This window comes from Mustela putorius, unplaced genomic scaffold (assembly GCF_011764305.1).
Source record: "Mustela putorius furo isolate JIRA1106 unplaced genomic scaffold, ASM1176430v1.1 tig00003834_pilon_pilon_pilon, whole genome shotgun sequence".
NCBI lineage: Eukaryota > Metazoa > Chordata > Mammalia > Carnivora > Mustelidae > Mustela > Mustela putorius.
Window position 1 is genome coordinate 38,871,549 of NW_025421987.1, and position 21,515 is coordinate 38,893,063.

Genomic DNA, 21,515 nt, shown 5'->3' on the forward strand with positions numbered 1-21,515 from the left:
TTTTGGTTAAGTGTCTGCCTTGGCCTCAGGTCATGATTCCTGGTCCAGGATTGAGTCCTGCCTCAGGCTCCCTGTTCAATGGAGAGCCTGCTTATCCCTCTCCCTCTGCACCCCCCCAACTCGTGCTCACCCTTGCTCCTTCCCGCCCTCCCTTTCTCTCAAATAAATAAAATGTTAAAAAAAAAAAAAAAATGAAGTTTGTTTTTTAAAAAAGGAGGAGAAACTGTCAGATTAAAAGGTGATGAGACATTTCAGCCAATTAAAATGTGTGGATCTTCCTGGATTTTGATTTGAAAAGGACATTTGTAAGACAAATGAGAAAAACCAAATACAGACTGGATATCAGATTGTAAGATAATTATTAGGTATTACAGTATTACAGTTTTTTTTTTTAAGTCATCCATGATAAAGATGCATACTATGTTATATTATTTACAGGCAGAATAGGATAGTATATCAAGAATTTCCTTTGGGGGTGCCTGGATGGCTCAGTGGGTTAATGCCTCTGCCCTCGGCTCGGGTCATGATCTCAGGGTCCTGGGATAGCGCCTGCATGTGGCTCTCTGCTCGGCAGGGAGCCTGCTTCCTCCTCTCTCTCCTGCCTTTCTGTCTTCTTGTGATCTCTGTCAAATAAATACAATCTTAAAAAAAAAAAAAAAAAGAATTTCCTTTGAAGTACTTCAGCAAAAAAGGAAAAAGGGAAAGTACTGATCAGGCAAAGACAAAATGAGAATTAATACCACCTACTGGAACTGAATGTACTGAGGGCTCAATGCACTACTTTTATAGGTGTTTGAAAATTTCCGTAACAAAACAAAACAAAACTTATTTACATAAGGGACTACAAGCTGTAGCACTGGGCACTTACAAGTTTTAAATCAACTTTGGCTAAGAAAGAACAAAGATGTGCTACTTTTGATACTAAAATTCATGGGAGAATGCACTTGATGCCTGACTTACTCTTGACCATTTGAAAAACAGTAAAAGGCAAGGATTTCAACCTTTAACAAACCACAATCCCTCAATTTCCAGCTGTACTAAGCCTCCAGTTTGCAGACATGTTGAATAGGAGCTGGATAAGAATGGGCCTTCTATTCAGTTATATACCTCCTCTTCTAAATCCATCAATCTCAGGATAGCTTGTTACACAGTCTTTCCCTTTGGTGTAAATGGCCACACGTACTGACACTTTTTTCCCATTAAAACTACTGTCAAACACGTTTTAGGTAAGAATAGTCATTTTAAAAATTATTTATATAATGTAATTTAAATGCTACCTAATGTTATGGGAAGCAATGTTGGCATTAAGTAGATAAAAACAATTAGATAGTAGGGGGAAAGCATTCAGTGTCTTTACATTATCTCATAAGAATTCCCTTTTGTAACACATCACTTTCAGTTATTTCCTGAAATACAAATACTGCATTGTATATATCCTCTGATTATGTGAACAGATCATGATATTACCAAATCATAGTGAAATAGAACATCTAAAAACACAACTACTAAAAGAAACAATTTTACGGGTAAACAAACAGGAGATCATAAAGAAGTTTGAGAAACAATTTTCAAAAGAGCAAAGGGCAAAAGTCTAGAGAAGCAGTGTCACAAAATCCAAGAATGGATTCCAAACCCAGCTCTACACCAGAATCACCTTGCCAGTTAAAAACTCAAATTTTCATATCCCACTGTGGAATCTTTAATAATTAAGGCTTCTTATGTTAACCACACAAGTTTAGGATCCACCTAAATTAATAAACCTCCCACTGTATATATGATGTAACCTTCCATATCCAAGAATTCTGGTGAAGGAGAGAGGCTAAAAACAGGCATAGAGAAGTAGGTTTCATTTAAAATGTTAAATCATCTTCCCTATGTAAGTTAACAAAGTATATTACGCTATAGCTTTAATGTTTGTGATACAGCTAGTATTGAGTCTCAAATTCAAATCAGCATCTCAAAACCTGGTTATTAATTACTACACTGTTATCTTACTTCAGATTAAGATTTCAATGTAACTTATTCTTTTTTAAAGATTTATTTAGGGAGTGAGAGAGCGCGTGCATGCACAAGCAGGGGGAGATAAAGAATCCCAAGCAGACTCCACCTCCGAGTGCGGAGTCCTAAGTGGGGCTTGAGCTCACAACCCTGAGGTCATTCATGACCTGAGCCAAAATCAAGAGACGGATGCCTAACCCACTGAGCCTTCCCAGCACCCCACATTTCAGTGTAATTTAACAACATTAACTATCTTAATTTATTAACTTAGGACCTCTACTCTGTAGATAAGCCCCAAATTCCTGGACTAAAAGTCAAATCTGCTACATCTATTAGACTCAACAGTTTTTTTGCTTTTAAGTTGGCTGCAAATATTTAAATCAGAAGCTTTTACATAAAGCCTACATTTCTGGTCTTTTTTTCACTCATTTATCTTATTTGCCTGGTCCCAGGTTCCTGTTGGCACCAGTTTACAACCCTAACTGTAAAAACTGAATACGGTAGTAATTTAAGAAACTATTCTCTTGGCTCAAATTCATGTGACATGTCATTTTTTCCTTGTTTTTCAAATCTGTAACAAACCCCCATGTCTCTTCACACCAAAGACTTTAGAATAAGAATCTAAATGGGGAAAACTGATATAGCAGAAGTACCCATGTATACCAAGTTCTTAGACCTGAAAAGTTACCTGCCCCCTACTTTATAGAGCCCATTAGTTATTTACTTATATCAGCACCACAAGATTAATCTGTTAGTCAAATCCCATAGCATCTTCATGCTTAGAATATGGTAGAAAATCTTTACCTATGGCTTAAAACAAGCACTGTGTTACAATGGTAATGCATGTTAAGTATTCAACATAGCAACATCAGATAATAACCACTCAAATGTTTTTAGCTATTGAAGGTGATGTCAATTATGCCCAAAATTATAAAAACAAAATTTAGTAGCAATATTCTGAAGGGCCACAAGATGGAGGTGTGACTACACACAATATGTCTTTCTCCATGAAGTCTGACTGAAGTTATACTATAAAAAAAGAGAAAATGAAGGACTGTATACAGAAGGTTTAAAGTCTAACCATTTTAACTACTTGGTCACTTCTTGTGCAGTGTTTGATCTGGAAGGGACCTTTGAAGCCAATGGGTCCATTCCTCTTCATTTCACAGATGATGGAACTGAAGCCCAGAGAGATGTACCTGTGGTTATATAGCCATTTATCAACAAAGCTAGAACCATGCCTATGCCTACAAATTTCCTTTATAGTGCAATATCAACCATACATAGGACTCCCCTTCAAAAGAGTCATCTTTACTCAAGGTTACTGAGAGAGCAAAATACCAAACCAGGAACATTCATGTAAAGTGTACTAATGACAAAGGGGATTAAAGTATTTTAGTAAGGATCAATGTATGCCTATGGTTCTCTGATACAAAATTTTAAGGGGCTTAGGGTAGGTAATTTTTTCTCAGCTAGCAGTAATCTGGTTCTAAACTCTTGCCTTCAAGTACATTACACGAAAGAGTGATTTCCTCTAAAGTGTAAATTCCTTTAACTTAAAAGTCAGTCCACTGAAAATTTATCAAAGCACAGCTTAAAAACTAATTGCTCATAAGGCCTTAACCTGTCATCCTGCTGAGATTTCCACATCATCTGAACTATATATTACACTGTTTGTACCCTTTGAAGGCACAGCAGCTCTCTGCTGTGAGCATTTATTTTTATACCTTACCTCTTTTACTGAGCTACAAGACTTACAGCAGGACCTCAAATATTTCAAGGAATTGATGAACTACTTCCAGTAAGCCCAAGAATCTCTAGGTCCTTAATTTAACTGATGGGCTTTCTCTCATATCATCTAGATTTTAGGGTTTCTCAGTCCTAGTACTACTGATATTCTGGGCTGGATAATTCTTTGTGAAGGGGATTCTGGAGCACTGTAGGATATTTAGCATAATCTGTAGCCTCTACCCACAAAATGCCCCACCCCACTGTGACAACCCAAAATGCCTCCACACGTTACCAGTTATCCAGGGATGGGAGATATAACCCTGGTTGACTATCACTGTTCTAGAGGTTTAGCAGGTATTAAGAAAGTGATGATGGGTGGATTAGCTCTACAAGATGCATGAGTGCGAGTATAAAGTGTGCAAAAATCTCAGCAATTATTTGCTTGGGTACAGGAAGTGCTAAACACACACTAGATATAATCTACTTAAGGTTATAACCTAAAGATAATAAAATAATTCTAGGAAAAAGTGTTCCATGGTCATCAATATCTTCAATTAGAGCTCCTTCCCAGCTATGGCTTTTCCCTTACTACAACCTAAATGTTGCTTTTACTTCCAAGTCTCGGAATCCAAGCATATATTTTCTAACTGCTTACTAGTTATCTCTACAGGAACCTCATATTCAACACATTGAAAAATGAACTCACCATCCTCCACAGTAAGTTAAAACACCCTATTCTCAATCTTTAATAAATAGTCCCATCACCCATCCAATATAAAAATTTAGTTTTATATGTACTCTTACATCCCATTTTAATCTGTTAATTCTGCTTCTCAAATATCTTCATAACTTGCTCATATACCCCTTCTCTTGTGCAGACAATCATTTCAACACAAATTCTAATAGCCTAATGAAGGGGTAGACTAGAACCAAGGAGACAAAGCCATCATGATGCAGTCAGAATCATCTTTTAAAAACACAAATCTGATCACTTTACCTCTGATGCTTAATGTTGCACATAACCAACCAAAAGAAATTTGAATAGCACTGCATATAAAGCCCTCATCACCTAGCTGGGGCCACTGGCCTAGCCTCTCTCTCTCCCACCTCTTTGGCCATATAAAACTTAATAAATTCCAAAACCCATCACTTTCTTTCCTTCTTGGTTCACCTCTATAATGTTGCTTCATTAAAAGACTAAAGATACTAAACCTATAGATAAATTAGTAGATTATGGATGCTTTTTTAGAGCTATTGTAAAGATTAATAGAGAATTTATTGCCTGGAGATATAGTAGGTAGCTATAAAAAATAAAAGGGCCACGAGAGGGGAAGGATGGGAGAGGAAATCTCAAAAGGGAGACACAAAAGCAAAATGAAGAAAACAGCTTGAAAGAGAACAGTTCAAATATTCCAAAGTTTTGTTTCTTGGTATCATAAAAAGAGCAAGCTAACAAGAAACAAGGGATGGCAAACATGTAACACACACACCACAGCAGTCATGGTAGGTATTAATGACATCACTTTTTTTTTTGGTTTGGCAATCTAAGAACTCATCAAAGCTATCAGCAGATTAAATACCAACTGATTAAATATTATCAACAGATTAAAACAGGCACATGATTTTCAACTTCTGGCTGTTCTTATTTAAGCTATTCTTTCTAAGGACAAAGAAACCAAGACCCAGAGATCAAAAAAAACTATTAGTGACTGCGAACAATCATTACTGGCACACTGAACTACAAAGTGTGGTTGCTTTTAGTTCAATGTTTTTTGTGTTAAAATAAGTCTCCTTTAAGAAGATAAATTATGCTGGAGAGTCTGGGTGGCTCAGTCTGTTAAATAGTGTGCGACTCTTGATTTCAGTTGGGGCCATGATCTCAGGGTCCTGAAACTGAGCCCTGAGTGGGGCTCCATGCTCAGCAGAGTCTGCTTGTCCCTTTCCCTCGCCCTGTCCTTCTCCCAACTTGTGTGTATGCTCTCTAATAAACATATAAGATATATTTTTTAAAAAGATGAATTATTCTATGAATAATAATCTATATGGATTACTATGTAATCCAAGTATAACTTTAAATATACTGTAGTTTTTTGGAAAGAGAAATAAAATGTTCCTAAGTACAATTCTCCTTTCTTAACTTAGTTTATAACAAGTTCCATCCGTAAAAAATTGCTTCGCATGAGCTGGATCCTAAACTGGCATCATCACTCTGACAATATTTACTAATTTGAAAGTCTCAACCTCATTTTCTAAAGAACATTATCTTTGGTTGTTTTGCAATTTGAAGTCAAAACATTCAATATCCAAATTAAAAACTGGTTAAGTTACAAAAGTAACAGGTAAGTCCAAACACATGCAAGTGGCCAGTAGAAGTGGGAAATATCCAAATTTACTAAGTAATCAAAATAACAATAACCAAAATAAGGTGGGGAGAGAAATACCATTCATCATCTAATTAGCAAAGTAAAACTAGAGTTAGGCTATTATGTGAATATGTCCTCCAACCCAACTTGTAAAGAAACTGTTATTTCTATCATTTTACAAATGCTTGATGTATGGCACTCACCCCAGAAGAAGGTAATTTACACCACCAATGGCTGAAATGGCAGCCATATTGTCTTCCTTCATTTCCTTAAGGTCTTTCCAAGTGCCCCTCCTGTTCCCCCAATAGCCCTTGGAGAAGAAAAGGGCACTCTCATACACTGGTGGCAGTATGAAATTGCTACTATCTTTCTAGAGGTCAAGTGGCAACAAATATCAGAGCTTTAAAAACACAAGTATCTTCTGATCCAAAAAATTCACTTCTAGGGAATTATCCAAAAGAAATAAGGATATGTGTCAAGTAGTTTTTATAAACAAGCATTCACTGCAGCACTATCGAGGACTTATGAGAAGCCTCTGGACTTAAAAAACAAGGTTTTCCATGAACAGCTTCAGCAATGATACAGGCAGAATAGAGGCCTTAGCTCAGGAAAGGCAAATGCATACTCCCTATTACCCCTTCTCCATCATGGTAGACAAGGTGAATGGATTATAATATTTTAGTCTAAAACCAAGGGTGGCCTCAGAATCCTTCATCACAGAGGTATATGACCAGCCCTGTATTGTCTGCTGACCCACAAGCTACACATTTACTGTTTAGAAACACCATGTAAGGGACGCCTGGGTGGCTCAGTTGGTTAAGCAGCTGCCTTCGGCTCAGGTCATGATCCCAGCGTCCTGGGATCGAGTCCCACACATTGGGCTCCTTGCTCCGCAGGGAGCCTGCTTCTCCCTCTGACTCTGCCTTCCACTCTGTCTGCCTGTGCTTGCTCTCGCTCGCTCTCTCTCTGACCAAAAAAAAAAAAAAACAACCATCTAAAATTGGATGCTAAAAAAAGAGATCATGTTTTACACGAATTTTTTTTTTTTTTTTTGGATCTAGCACAGCACTATCCAAAACAAATACAATTTGAGTTACATATGTAATTTAAAAATTTCTAGTATCTACGTTAACAAGGCAAAAAGAAACAGATGAAATCATTTCAACATGCAATCAAAATAAAAATTAATTTCACTTCTTTAAGAATTTTTTTTTCATACTAAGTCTTTAAAGTTTATTTGCTTATTTTTGGTATCTCTAAATCCAACATGGGGCCTAAACTCACAACCCCGAGATCAAGAGTTACCCAGACATGTGACTGAGTCAGTTAGGCACCCCCATACCAAGTCTTTTTAAAATCCAGTGTGTAGTACAGAGCAAATCTCAATTCAGATGCTAATTTTCCTTGGAAACACTTGATCTATATTTACATTTCACAAACTATAGATTCACCAATCCAGGTTGTTCCAAACATACTTGAAAATTATCCAACAACTGACTTTGAGTATCAGTTTTTAAAACTAAAATTTTAATTTAAATTCATGGCGCCTAGGTGGTTTAGCTGGTTAAGCGTCTGCATTCTGCTCAGGTCATGATCCCAGGGTCCTGGGACAGAGTCCTGCACAGGGTTCCCTGCTCAGTGGGGAGCCTGCTTCTCCCTCTCCCACTCCCCCTGCTTGTGCTCTCTGTCAAATAAGTAAATAAAATCTTTCAAAAAATAAAAATAAAAAATAAAATTGTAATTAAAATTCAGTTCCTCAATAACACAAGCCACATTTCATCTGTTTAACAGCCTACTTACTGTAGCTAGCCATTCCTGTATTGCACAGGACAGGACTAACATTCTTCCAATAAGTCAGGCAATGAATGTATATAGGAACCAATGGAAGAGATCAAATCAAGAAAAAGCAGTATTTGCCATAAGACAAATATATAGTTTTTATAAACTATAATACATACAATTTTCATTTCTGTGATGAAAAGAAGTTTCTATTGGTTACAACTGGTACTTTAATGGTTTCTGTAGGCTGTCCTTAAAAAAAATAAAGACGGGACATCTGGGTGGCTCAGTTGGTTAAGCAGCTGCCTTCGGCTCAGGTCATGGTCTCAGGGTCTTGGGGGATCGAGTCCCACATCAGGCTCCTTGCTCAGCAGGGAGCCTGCTTCTCCCTCTGCCTCTGCCTGCCATTCTGTCTGCCTGTGCTCACTTGCTCTCCCTCTCTCTCTCTCTGATAAATAAAATCTTTAAAAAAAAAAATAAAGACAACTATTTAAATAATTGAAAAGATTTATCTTTTCATATGGCATAAAGCTGGAAGTCATACCTAATATGTGTAAGAGAAAATCAAAATTCAAAAGGATTTCCACAGGCTAAAATGGTAATGTAAGTAAAGTGAAATTTAATATAGGTATTAGTTTGGTCTGGCAAAGCACTGGCTTTGAAAGCTAATGCTTTGTATAGATAACCTTTAAAAATCCTTTTTCAACCCTGAAATTCATGATTATTCTTTGTTCAAAACTTTACCACCAGTTGTCCACAATCACTGGAAAAAAATCACCAAACACTGATGGCAACATAGCATTAGTCAACAATGCACACATCTGTATTGGCAGATCTACTTTCTAAATCATATGATTTTATTTACAGACAGATGCAAACATAGATCTTATGATCTATGGTATAGTTGTACCTGATCACTTACATATTGAAATAAAAACATTATAGTTTACTTTCACTTCTCTCTTATATCGGTTACACCATTATATTGATTATAAAGAAATTGTGGCACAGGTAGGTTATATTTTATGTTAATTCATCTCGACAAAGCAAGGGAATATTACAAAGTATTTTAAAATACAGTATCTCAATCCACATCCCATAAATGATTGGATTCATAGAAGAAGCAAGAGTATGAACTGGAGGTTTATAAAAGTTCCTGAATTCTCCTTCAGCCTCACTGCCTGTCCCCCTACAAAAAACAGCAATACAACCTTAAAAAACAAACAAATCTGTTTTACTTAAGAATAGAATTTGTATGGTAAAGAGCACAAATCTTGTTCACAGCTCATTGACTTAACATATGTATCTATGCAATCAATAGCCAAAGTAAAGATAGAGAATATTTCCAGCACTTCAGAAAACTCTTTTATTCTTCCCAGTCCATATGCTGTCAGAGGTAACTAACTGTACTTCAACATAGATTCTTTGGACAGCAGAATCTGCTACTTTGAGAACTACACTGTTCTATATACTGTATTATACTATTCTTACCTACTTCCCCATCTTTACTTTGCATGTATTCATACCTTGTTAAACACTTTTTTTTTTTAAGGTTTTATTTATTTATCAGAGAGAGAGAGGGGGAGAGTGAGCATAGGCAGACAGAATGGCAGGCCGAGGCAGAGGCAGAGGGAGAAGCAGGCTCCCTGCCGAGCAAGGAGCCCGATGTGGGACTCAATCCCAGGACACTGGGATCATGACCTGAGCCGAAGGTAGCTGCTTAACCAACTGAGCCACCCAGGCGTCCCTTTTTTTTTTTTTAAAGTAAACTCCTCCCCAGTGTGTAGATCCCAATATGATGCCAAACTCCCCACCAGGAGATCAAGACCCAAGCTGAGATCCAGAGCCAAAAGCTCAACAGATTGAGCCACCCAGGCGCCCCAAACACATTTTTATTAGAACTAATTTATACCTCTTTGCCAAAATTTAAAGGTAAATGGATTCTAATACAGTATTTTACTTTCTATTATACTGACTAGTTATATTGCCATCTCAGTCATGGCTGTGACTTCTTGCTCGAATATCATCTTCCCTAGAGAGTAATAATAGATAAAAATTATCAGCCTGCCATCCACAAATTCAACCGACATCCCTGGGTCTATAAAAATAAGCAGCTTCAGTACAAAGGAAATAACATCTTGTAATATACCCTCAAGTTTCTAGACCATGTATATAAATACATGCAATAATTAAAAACTGAAAATTTATCTACTTTGGAGAAAAGGCAAAAATACACGCCAATACAATGGAATGTCCTACTGCTACTACTAATAAAAACAAACTGTAAGTATGAAGAAAAATCAGATAAAATAGTCTTAAAAGTTTGAAAATGATAGGCAACACAGATGACATAAAATATTTAAATAGTAGATTGATTTAGAGTTAGAAGTTCTTCATGTTTCCAATTTTAGATATTTCTATTCAACTTACAGTTCAGTTAGCTCAATATACAATAAAACTCTTAGCAAATAAAATTTCCTACAAAAATATATAATCAGGACCATGGTTTCATTTTCACAGGCCTTTCCAAACCAAGAGTCAGGACTATAACACTAACTACATTGTGCATGGTGATACAATTCTTCGAACTAAAGGAGCTTAGAATCTTTTAAATGTCTATTGTCTTCATTTTTTCTGTGTCTTAAATACAAGATTTAGAAATGAAAAAAATTTTTAAGTCCCATCTTACGTGGTAGTTATTCACCTGGGAAGTTAAAGGGACTATTCCTGTGAAATCATCTTAAAAGTTTACCATTAGGAACACAACTTTAAGTTTCCAATCATAGTGATAGGAACTACACTTAAAGACTCTTCATTTGAGGGCTAGCTGCTGGCTGGCAGTACAAATTCAGTAACTATAAATTTCCTCTAAATTTGGCCAGTTACTCATTTCTGGGCATTTGCCACCATCATGTTATTATACATAAATCACCCTTTTAAGTTAAAAAAAAAAAAAAATTGCCTTCAACACTCAAGGTAACTGAAGGTAGACTGTGAATAATACCACTGTTTGACCCCATTTCTATTGCCAAGTTAGGCATCAGAAAGAACATTACACCCTAGCAAGACTGAGCTAGACCAAAGATTTTGGATCTAAACACCCAGAATAGAACTTCTCTTGGAAACCTTCCTTTATAAATCCATGCAGTCTCAACTGTGGGAACTATTCAGCCTCATTTTTAGTACTCTAACAGAACAAGATGAGAAGTATTGTGTACTGAGAAAAAAAGATAAGAATAAAAGACGAAGAGTGCTCAGTCAGTTAAGAGTCCGCATTCCTCTGGGGTCATGGTCCTCCTGGGATTCAGCCCCCTAGGGTTCCCTGCTTCACAGGGAGTCTGCTTCTCCCTCTTTCCCCTGCTCCTGCTCTCTGTCAAATAAATAAAATGTTACAAAAAAAAAAAAAAAAAAGGTAATAAAAACGAGTAAGAGAAAGGGGGTAAAAAAGAAGAAAAACCTCACTAAATTATACTGGATCATATATAAAACAACCAAACTTCATAGATCATGATTCAAGCGCTGCAAATAGTTTCCATACCCAATTAGTATTCTGATCGGAACTCTTTAGAACTTGATGTTTAATATGAAGGTACTATGAAAATTTCATCATTTCTGAAGTTTAATGGAAAAACAATTCAACATTAGAATTAATTTCCATTGTTTAAAGCAATATCGGAGTAAGGAACCATGTACAGACCCAAGGTCAATTAACCCCCTTCTTGGACTTCTTGGACCTCTTCGACCCCAATCACATATACACACCGATACATATACATGCCTTGTTTCACGCAGCATGGGATTTTTCGAAGACTGACTTTTATTTCATCCTCAGAAGGCTGAACAGTTTGAAAGACTTCACTAACTCAACATATATTAACTGACTTGCTATAATACAAAAAAAAAATCCAGGCATCTCAGAAAGCTTCTAACATTGATAAAAGGAGAGCTCCAAAACGGCTAATTTAGGAAATATTTTAAAACACCGTGTTATGTCGTTAATATTTTAATAGTATGTAATTTAATAGTGAAGTGATATCCAAATGGAAATAGTTGAGCCAAAATAATCCCTAATTTTATTCAAAAGAAAAACTGGAAGATATTAATTTTGCTAATCACCTCAGAAAAGCTTCGTTGCAGTATCCAAGGACTGCCCCTCACCGTCCCTCCCCCCCAGCATAGGGGCAACAGCAAACTACTGTAGCAATAGCTCCACCTACTGATCGGCAATACTTCCTTAAACATTTTGGCACCCCAAGAATACAAGAGCTCACGCTCTCTCCCCCTCCTCCACTCGCTCTGACCCAACCCAAATCCAGTTGAGTCACTAGCTCTTAATACTCCTCTCCATGCTCTTTATTCCAATTCCTTCTCCCTCCAGAAGGTTCTGCAGAGCTCTCAAGTGTGAGTAAGCCTGAAAGGTGTCAAAGACCGCGGGTCCCAAGGCTGAGCCTGGATCTGAAGAGGACAACTACACTACTGCACTTGGAGTGGCGGGCCGGGGGTGGCTCCTACGTCCGCCCCCGGGTGGGAGGCCCAAGGCGCCTCACAAGAGCTTTTCCCTGTTGCCCTACTCGGCTGATGGTCTCCGTTCAACCCACACTCATCCTCCGGGCCGAAATCCTGGGTTCCGGGGGTCTTGCCTCTGCTGGCCCTTCAGCCCGCCAACAGCCCCGCGCCAAGCATCCGCCCCCTCCGCTGAGCAGAGAGAAGCCCAGAAATCTCCCTCCGTCGGGTCTTCGCCCGGAATCTCTCCCCGTCTTTGCAGCCCCTCTACCCCGCCGGCCCGGCCCTGCCCGGCTGCCCTTCCTCACCCTTTCATCTTCCCCGCCTGCTGAGGCCGTTGTTACCACCGATATCAACGCCGTTGTCGTCGCCGCCCTGAGCTCTCCGCGCCCTCAGCTCGGGCCACTCAACCCCCACAAGCCGGCCTCCCCGCCTAGGGCAGGGAGCGGAGCGGGTGACGGAGGCCGCGAGAGTCAAGCGCAGTCCTGCGTCTCCGGAGGGGGCGGGGGTGTCTCCCGCCGCCGCGCTGTGCCGCCGCTTCTCCACACGTGCACACCGGGCTATCCACTCTCGCCCGCCGCCGCCGCCAGCCAGACCCGCCGCCGCGCTCTGACCTTTCACCCCGCCCCCTCTGCGCGCCGGCGCGCCGGCCGCCTTGCGCGCAGCCGCACTGCTGGCCTCCGCGCACCCTTCCCCCTCCATTTCAGGACCTCCATTTTCCTACTGGGCTGTGGCCTCTGGCGTCATCTTTCTCCTCCCATCCCTTGCGACATTACTCGTGGGGCTTGCCCGGTAGGCCCTGGCGGTAAAATCCGGATTTTTCCACCCCTCCCTCTCTTCTCCAATTTTAGCAAGATCTATCTTCCCCGGCCCAGTCCTGTTCTTCCAGTTGGTAGTCTCCGGAATGACCTTCAAACGCTGTCTCCTAATAGGATTTTATAATGGTTCTTCTAAATGTAAAAGAAATCTGTGGAAGACCCAAACAAATGAGATGTTTTGAAGACTAACGTAATTAACAATCGGCCGGATAACTTGGCTTCCGTCCAGCACGAGCCAAGTTTTGAGGTCACGTGATTGCCTGGGTTTAAACCTGGGATTTCAGCGGCGGGCCACTGTGGTACAGAATGCCGTCGCCATTTCCGGTCCCTAGATCATAGCGTAAACGTCACTTCCTTAGCAATGCACTTTAACCCATTTCACGCACGCCCTCTACATTACACTTTACGACACAGTCTTTGGGAAATTTTTTGTTTTTTTCTCTGGTTTTATCGCAAGAAAATAAATGGTCAAACGATTCGCAAAAAATACAGGTCCCCGAAATGCAGCACGCCCGCCTGGGGGCGGCAGGGCGGAGCTCGAGGTCACGTGAATATCTGGGCCCGCCCCCCTCTGCAGCTGAAGACTTCCCCGCCCGCAGTGACAGAGCCTCTGGTCCGTGATCGGTACTGTTTCTGCACCTCGCGCCCCGGCAGGTGAGCGGCGACCGGTAACCGGCGACTGGTGGGAAGAGGAGAAGGGGTGGGAAGAGGAAGAGAAGAGCAAGTGTGAACGGCCAGCCTCCGTTGTCCGGGGCTTTCTCCTCGCTGTCATCCTGCACTGGCTAAGAGCTCTTTTCTCCAGTTTTCCTGACCCTCGCTTCCCCCCCTGTGGTTGCCCCCGCCACTTAGGGGTGAGACGTCCACCTTTCCCGGGGTTGGGGGTGAGTGCGGCCATTATGGCTCCCTATTCGGAGTCTTTGGGGCTTCGGATAATGGGTTTGGTTCAGCCCTTTCTCGGGGTCCGCAGTAGTCTCCGGGTCTTATTCCCCAAAACCCATTCTTTTGCAGAGGCCCTGCTCCGTCTTTATCTTCAGCCTTGAGCTGGGAAGCTGGGAGGTAGGAAAAACCCTGGAGGCAGAGGCGTCTCCGGTGAGACGGGCTTGGGAGAGAATGTCACTGATGTGGCCTCACTGCGGAGTCACTGTAAAGCTTGCTCCGAATGTGCTTTCTCAATAATTCGGAGTTTTTAATCTGACAGCCCTGTATGAGACGTTCTGTGGGTATTCACATAATTTGGTTGGCCTTGGAAGGGTAAAAGCAGGCCTTTTACCTTTCTCTGATTTTATGATGCAGGAAGGGAGAAAACATTTGAAAGAATAAAGATGTACTAGCTTCAAAACAAGAGGTGTTGGTAATGCGCCAGTCTCAATTGAATGGGGAGGCGTTGAAAGATGATGGTGTTGCGGTTTCGTGCTCTGCAGGAGACCCAGACTAGCTTATGGAAAACTGACTGGGTTTCCCCGACAGGGAAGTAATTCTTCAGAAACTGATTGGGCTGGAAATATAATGAAACCAAATGTATTTGACCTTAAACTTAGACGTAAGAAGGTTAAGTCAAGATATCACTTACTTTATATTTTCTGCCTTTGACATTCTCTTTCGTCCTTTCTATCTGAAATCCTACCTAATCGCGCTTCCCAATCAATTTCTTGACCAGTGGGTAAATTTATATTAAGTAACACTTAATTCCTTCTTAGCCTTCCCTATTTGTGTAACTCCAAGTGACTACTTCAGATTCTGGTGAATAGTGTTTTGTGAAAATACAGAAATTATTTTGCTTAGGTTCTTGCCCAACCCAGTGTACTCAGTACCCACGTCATATGTAATGTATAACCAATGTTTTGACCCTAAACAATGTGCTTTAATTTAGGGAAGAGTGTTTTCCAGTTTGGGGTTAAACTCTTTTATTTATACTGCAAACTCAGAAAGTCCCCTGCTTCTTTTAAATTGAAAGGCCTTACAGAAGTTACAAATTTGATTTTTAAAATTTAAATTAAACTTTTTTAAAATTTGAAAAGTCATGTTCTCTGCTATACCTTGTAGTTTCCTAGCCAATGTAATAAAATAATCGTTAGTGGGCTGAGAAGTGAGGAAGATGGAATTCTTTATCTTTGAGTAGTGGATGTGATTGATTTGTTTTTGGTTTTCTGTATCATCCAAATTCTCTACAATAAACTGATTCTGTTAAGGGGAACAAAAGGTTAAAATGCTAGTGTGATATTAATTTAACAAAACATTTTTTATAGTAAGTTCAAAATAGAATAACCCACCGATTGATGCTCCTTGCCAAAAAACCATAACTTTAAAAATGGCCTTGCTTTCCCTCAGTAATAAACAAGACCTCTATCCTGAATTTACAGTTTTAGCATTTTGTGCTGTTGTCCTGTCTACTGGTATGTTTAGGTAGCCACGTATGCTACCAAAAATAAATACAGTTTCATCCATCAGTTTGCTCCAGAGTGAGGCTCTCTAATCTCTAGAGGAGAGAAAAACATAAGCAGTGTTGCTTCATTGGCCAGGTGACATTCCAGCAAATAAGCCTCATTTTTTTAAAAGCTCTGGAAGTCCAAACCAGTCCTGTCTGGGTGAGACCAAAGCAGGAAAGAGAAAAACCAGCTAAAGAGCATTAAGTACTAGAGGGGAAAATGTCAGTATGAAAGAGGTTGTGAATGAGTCTGCAGTTTTACTTCATAATTTCCCCAATTTTAGGGAACTCTGAAAGCAGTAGTTTAGACCACTAATGAGATTAGCTGCAGGAATTGGTGACTAAATTGCTATTAAAGTTGAGTGTGAAAAAGAGCTTTAACATTATGTGTAATTCATACACAAACAAATGATTTGAAGCTAGGAAGCCATTTCTGAAACTAACTTTCTTTTTTTTTTTTTAAATTAAGACTTCATTTATTTATTTTAGAGAGAGCTAGGGTAGGAGCAGAGGGAGAGGGCTAAGCAGACTCTACCCTTGAGCGCAGGGTGGGAGGCTTGGGGCTTGATACCACAACCCTGAGATCATGACCCCAGGCAAAATCAAGGGTCCAGTGCTTAACCACCTGAGCCATCCAGTCACCCCTGAAGCTAGCTTTTTTACCAGTTTTATGAGTATTACAAGGAGAAACCTTAACTTCATTAGGGAATTGTGCTATCGTCCCAACAGTAAATGATCCACAGGAGTTTTTGTATTAAAATCCCTGACATTGCTTGTAGGCAGTGTCTGAGGTCTTAATATTTCTCTGCCTTTGTAGATTATCAGCACCACCAAGAATGCTTTGTCCCCCTATTGGCAGAACTAGCCCCTCAGTCCTACAGCACTTACACTGTTTTCTGTTCTTCTGTTTTCACTTCTAGCACATTGTATTTGATTACTGTTGGTTGGGCTGTTCCTTAGTAAACCATAAAGCTCCTAGGAGTTCAAGGATAGTGACTCTACTATTGTGTCTTCAGAACCAGGATGCTGAAGTACCTGATGAGTCTTTAGTAAATTTTACTTATTTACTGAATGAATGTTTGACAGGAAGGTTAAGCTAGTTTTAAATCTCTTAAAAATTATAGGTCCTTCTATGGTTGTATACTAAGTATTAGTTTTCAGATATAATTTGGTAATAATAACCATCCAAATCATGGTCAGAAGAATAGACAGAAACACAGATTTTATTAATGCTGTGATCAACGTATTTTCACAGCATATATGTTTACTAGTAGGTATGGTTATTGTCCATGTATGGAAGGGAAGAAGAGTGAGCTGTCCTTAAAAATGTGGCTCTGTATAGGCTACAAGTGATACAGCACTAGAGTGAAAATCAGGGGATGATCGTTTAACCTTCCCACTTTAGTTATATGCTTTTTAAAGTAAAGTTGAGAGTGGAGGCTTAGGATTTGATACTAATTTAATACCTCCTCTTGAGGGTATTGTGAGTTCAAGTGAGAGAAACCCTACATAATCTATATGACAGTATTTTTTTAATATATTTTTTTATTTTTTTGTAAATATATAATGTCTTATTAGCCGCAGGGGTACAGGTCTGTGAATCACCAGGTTTACACACTTCATAGCACTCACCATAGCACATACCCTCCCCAATGTCCATAACCCACCACCTTCTCCCTAACCCCCTCCCCCAGCAACCCTCAGTTTGTTTTGTGAGTTTAAGAATCTCTTATGGTTTGTCTCCCTCCCGATCCCATCTTGTTTCATTTATTCTTTTCCTACCCTCCAGAACCCCTATGTCACATCTCCACTTCCTCATATCAGGGATATCATATGATAGTTGTCTTTCTCTGATTGATTTATTTTGCTAAGCATAATACTAAGCATAATACTATAGTACATAATACTATATGCTAAGCATATCTAGTTCAATCCACGTCATTGCAAATGACAAGATTTCATATTCTGCTGCATAGTATTCCATTGTGTATATATACACCATCTCTTTATCCATTCATCTGTTGATGGACATCTAGGTTCTTTCCATAGTTTGGCTGTTGTGGACATTGCTGCTATAAACATTCAAGTGCACGTGCCCCTTTGGATCACTATGTTTGTATCTTTAGGGTAAATACCCAGATTCTCAATTGCTGGGTCGTAGGGTAGCTCTATTTTCAACTTTTTGAGGAACCTCCATGCTGTTTTCCAGAGTGGTTGCACCAGTTTGCATTCCCACTAACAGCGTAGGAGGGTTGCCTTTATATGAAAGTATTTTAAAAACTAAGTGGTATTTATTTTATTTTAAGATTTTATTTGTTTATTTGACAGAGAGTGAGAGAGACAGAGAGGGAACACAAACAGGGGGAGTGGAATAGGGGGAGAAGAAGGCTTCCTGCTGAGCAGGAAGCCTGATGTGGGACTGGATCCCAGGACCCTGGGATCATGACCTGAGCTGAAGGCAAGTACTCAACGACTGAGCCACCCAGGCATCCCAAAAACTAACTGGTATTTAAATGTAAAGCAAGATAGTGTAGACTTCATGAATGTAGACTTCCCAGTCATACCGACCTGGGTTCAGGTTCTGGCCCTACCACTTATTTAGGCTGTATGATCTTGGACAATTTATTTAATCTAAGCTTAAATTTTCTCATATTTAAGTTTATCCCATAGGTGCTATTGAATTAGATCATGAATACAGGGAGCCTAGTACATGCTTTGTAAATTTTTGTTAACTGTACTCTTACCTGGTTTGGTTTTATATACTGAACTTTTTTTTTTTTAAGATGTTATTTATTTAAGACAGAAAGCACTGCCGGTACGTGCACATGAGCAGGCATGAGCAGGGAGGAGGGGCAAAAGCAGGCACCTCGCTGAGCAGGGAGGGGAATGTGGGGCTCCATCCCAGTGTCCTGGGATCATGACCTGAGCTAAAGGCAGCCACTTAACCAATGGAGCTACGCAGGCGCCTTCTATATACTGAATTTTTAAAGGACACTTAAGGCATCCTTTAAAATTGAGCAAGTTTGGGATGAAGAGAAATGAATATAATTTGAAATGAGGCTATTACCAAAAAATAGAGGACTAGAAAAATGTATTTACAGCAAAGATTCTAAAACGGATTTATCAATAGAAACTGAGAAATATCAACATGAGTCCCATTATTTTGGCAACTTCAGTGACTTCATGTTTTTATATAGATTTTCCAAAGCTCATGATTATTAATATGTGGAATCAATTTAAGGAGGTATTTCTTCTTTTCCTAAATTTTTATCTCTACACTGCATTATAGAAATACATTAAAATTGTACAGCGCTATAGAGAAGGGACTTTTGAATTTATGCTTATGTTTAAAAATTTTACCTTTTATTTTACATGTCTTTATATTTCATTTTTGTCCTCAGATGAAGTAGGGGTATGTAGAGAATATAACAGGGACATGAACTAGAGTAAAAAAATTCTTCTAAATTCATGATTCACAAAGATTAATGGTTTTATACTGGAAAAATACCAGTAAATTAGATAATAATTGAAAAATAGTTATCATGAGTTTATGTTTCACCTTAATCCTGAAAAATTTATTACTCATTTGTTCTAAGGAAAAATTTTATCTAGAGATTATTGAATTTAATGTTAATCTCTATATTTTGGTGAAATAAATTGTGGTAAGTGTTTTCCATTTAATTTCTTTAATTTCCTTCTGTAGAGACTTTAAAAGTTGTAAAATTCTTTTTTTTTTCCTATTGTGAAATGAAAGTGACTCTGGTTCCTATAAGTGTTTTCTTTTATGCATATAGTATATACATATTGTATATATAGTAAATACATTTTTTGAGTATGTGTTTATAAAGAGAGCTGGAATGGGTGTATATATTCCCAGTATAGGTTCTTCTTTTTACTTGAAACTATCAAAGCTACTTTTAAAATTAGCTAACTACTGTGATAAAATTATCTATGACTAACTTATTTAAAACTCCCCTTTATATTTGTTTGTTGTTAGCTCTGTTTAATAAATTTTATAACCATAATTAGACTTTCTTAAAAATTAGTATTCAGGGTACCTGAGCTGCACAGTTGTTAAGCATCTGTCTGCCTTCGGCTTAGGTCATGATCCCAGGGTCCTGGGATTGAGCCCCAAATAGAGCTCCCTGCTCAGCAGGAAGCCTACTTCTCTCTCTCCACTTCCCCTGCTCATGTTCCCTCTCTCTCTGTCTCTCTCTGTCAAATAAATAAATAAAATTTATTTTAAAATTTTATTTAAAAAATTAAAAAATAAAAATTGGTATTCATAGGTATTTTCAGATTAACCTGGCTACTTTTATGGTATCAAAAAATTTTCAGTTTCGACTCTTAATGCTCTCTATAAAAACTTGTTCTTTTGGTGATAAATCTTTTTTAAAATTATACCTATAACATGTCATGTTTTGTTTCTTTTCTGAAAAGCAGTTAAGCATACTTTGTTGAAAATAAAATGGATAATGCTTGGTATGATACAGAAGAGCTCTAGATGTGTTTGAGCAATGAAAAACCACCAGACTTCATATTTTGTTTTAGTTATTTCTTTAGTTTTTAAAAAAGGAGTGTTTATTTAAAAGTAGAATGGAGAAGACTAATTAATTTGGAAAATATTTGTAAAATTGAAGGAAGAGCATGATAAAAACTATGTAGTGGTGATTATATATACAGATTGGAAAATTGGAAGGAAATGCATCAAAATAAGTTATTATCTCTAGACTAGGAGATTAAAGAAAGATTTAGAATTTATTACTCTTCCTTTTGTGCATGTGAATTTCTACAATCAATAGTCATTGCTTTGGGCAGCAAATTTTTTAAAAATTTGATATGGAGAATTAAGGCATTTAAATAAGGATTTCATCTTAATTATCTGAATATCTTAAGTGAAAATGTTTCAGTTTATCCAGATAACTAAATAAATTACTTAATTTTATCAGTGCAGATATATTTTTAGGCATATATAAGCACAGCAAAATTTTAAAAGCCGAAGTAAATTCCTGCATATAAGGGAATTTTAATACATGACAAAGCTCTGTTTCAATCCAGTGGGAGAAAATGGCACATATATAGTAAAAGTAACTGACACAACTTGTCTGCCTAGAGGAAAATAAAGTGGAGCTGTTGCTTTGCAGCACAGGCACAAAATAATTTCAGAGGGATTAAAAGCTTAAATGTAAACAATAAAATATTTAAAATATTAATCCCCTGAATTTTCATTGTACATACATTCTAGACGTAGTAACTTTCAATGGCAAAGATAAACAACAAAAAGCAAATTCGAAAAAAAGTGTTTGAAGTATGTATAACAGTTAAAGAGTTAACATTTGTAAGAACTATTACATATTAAGTAAAAGTCCATACAATAGAAACATAGATAAACATGTGACCAGAACTTGGTAGAAATCTATTCAACAAATGTGAAAAAAAGACATAAAACTTCACTAGCAATCGATATGCTGACAATGAAATAGTCTTTTCTGACCGGCAAAATTAAGTGGTAAACCTACTGCTAGTAGGGATCTGAGGTAGAAGACTTGCTCACAGGATGCTAGTGGAGATGTGGATTGTTAACAGTGTTTTTAGTAAAATTAGTATCTGTTAATACTGAAAATATATATTCTTCCATCCAGCAGTCCCACTCCGTGGCAACTTTTTCTTAGAAATGAAGACAGGTGCCTGAATGGATCAGTCAGTTAAGTGTCAGCCTTGGGCTCAGGTCATGATCTTGGGTTCCTGGAGTTGAGCCCTTTGTCAGGCTCACTGCTCAATGGGGAGCCTGCTTCTCCCTCTTCCTCTGCCCTTCCTCCTGCTCATGTGCTCTCTCACTCTCTCTCTCAAATAAATACAATCTTTTAAAAAAGAAAAAAGAAAGACAGTCAAGCATTT

General features: G+C 38.5%; 2 protein-coding genes across 7 annotated transcripts in view; one reads left to right on the forward strand and one right to left on the reverse strand.

Moving 5' to 3' along the window:
* Positions 1-13,005, reverse strand: part of NAA50 (N-alpha-acetyltransferase 50, NatE catalytic subunit) — a 37,605-nt gene extending 24,600 nt beyond the window's left edge. Inside the window, exon 1 of one of the 2 annotated variants that reach the window (XM_004761428.3) lies at positions 12,683-13,005. In XM_004761428.3, coding sequence (XP_004761485.1) covers positions 12,683-12,690 — 8 coding nt within the window. In that variant the 5' untranslated portion in view covers positions 12,691-13,005. The remainder of the gene's footprint in view (positions 1-12,682) is intronic. The other variant, XM_004761427.3, reaches the window with a different exon arrangement.
* Positions 13,006-13,589: 584 nt separating this feature from the next.
* The window catches only part of ATP6V1A (ATPase H+ transporting V1 subunit A), a 61,131-nt gene continuing 53,205 nt past the window's right edge, over positions 13,590-21,515 (forward strand). The window contains exons 1-2 of one of the 5 annotated variants that reach the window (XM_004761426.3): positions 13,590-13,846; positions 14,201-14,248. The gene's annotated coding sequence lies outside the window, so the exon portion shown is untranslated. The other 4 variants (XM_013060916.2, XM_013060914.2, XM_004761423.3 and 1 more) reach the window with 4 other exon arrangements.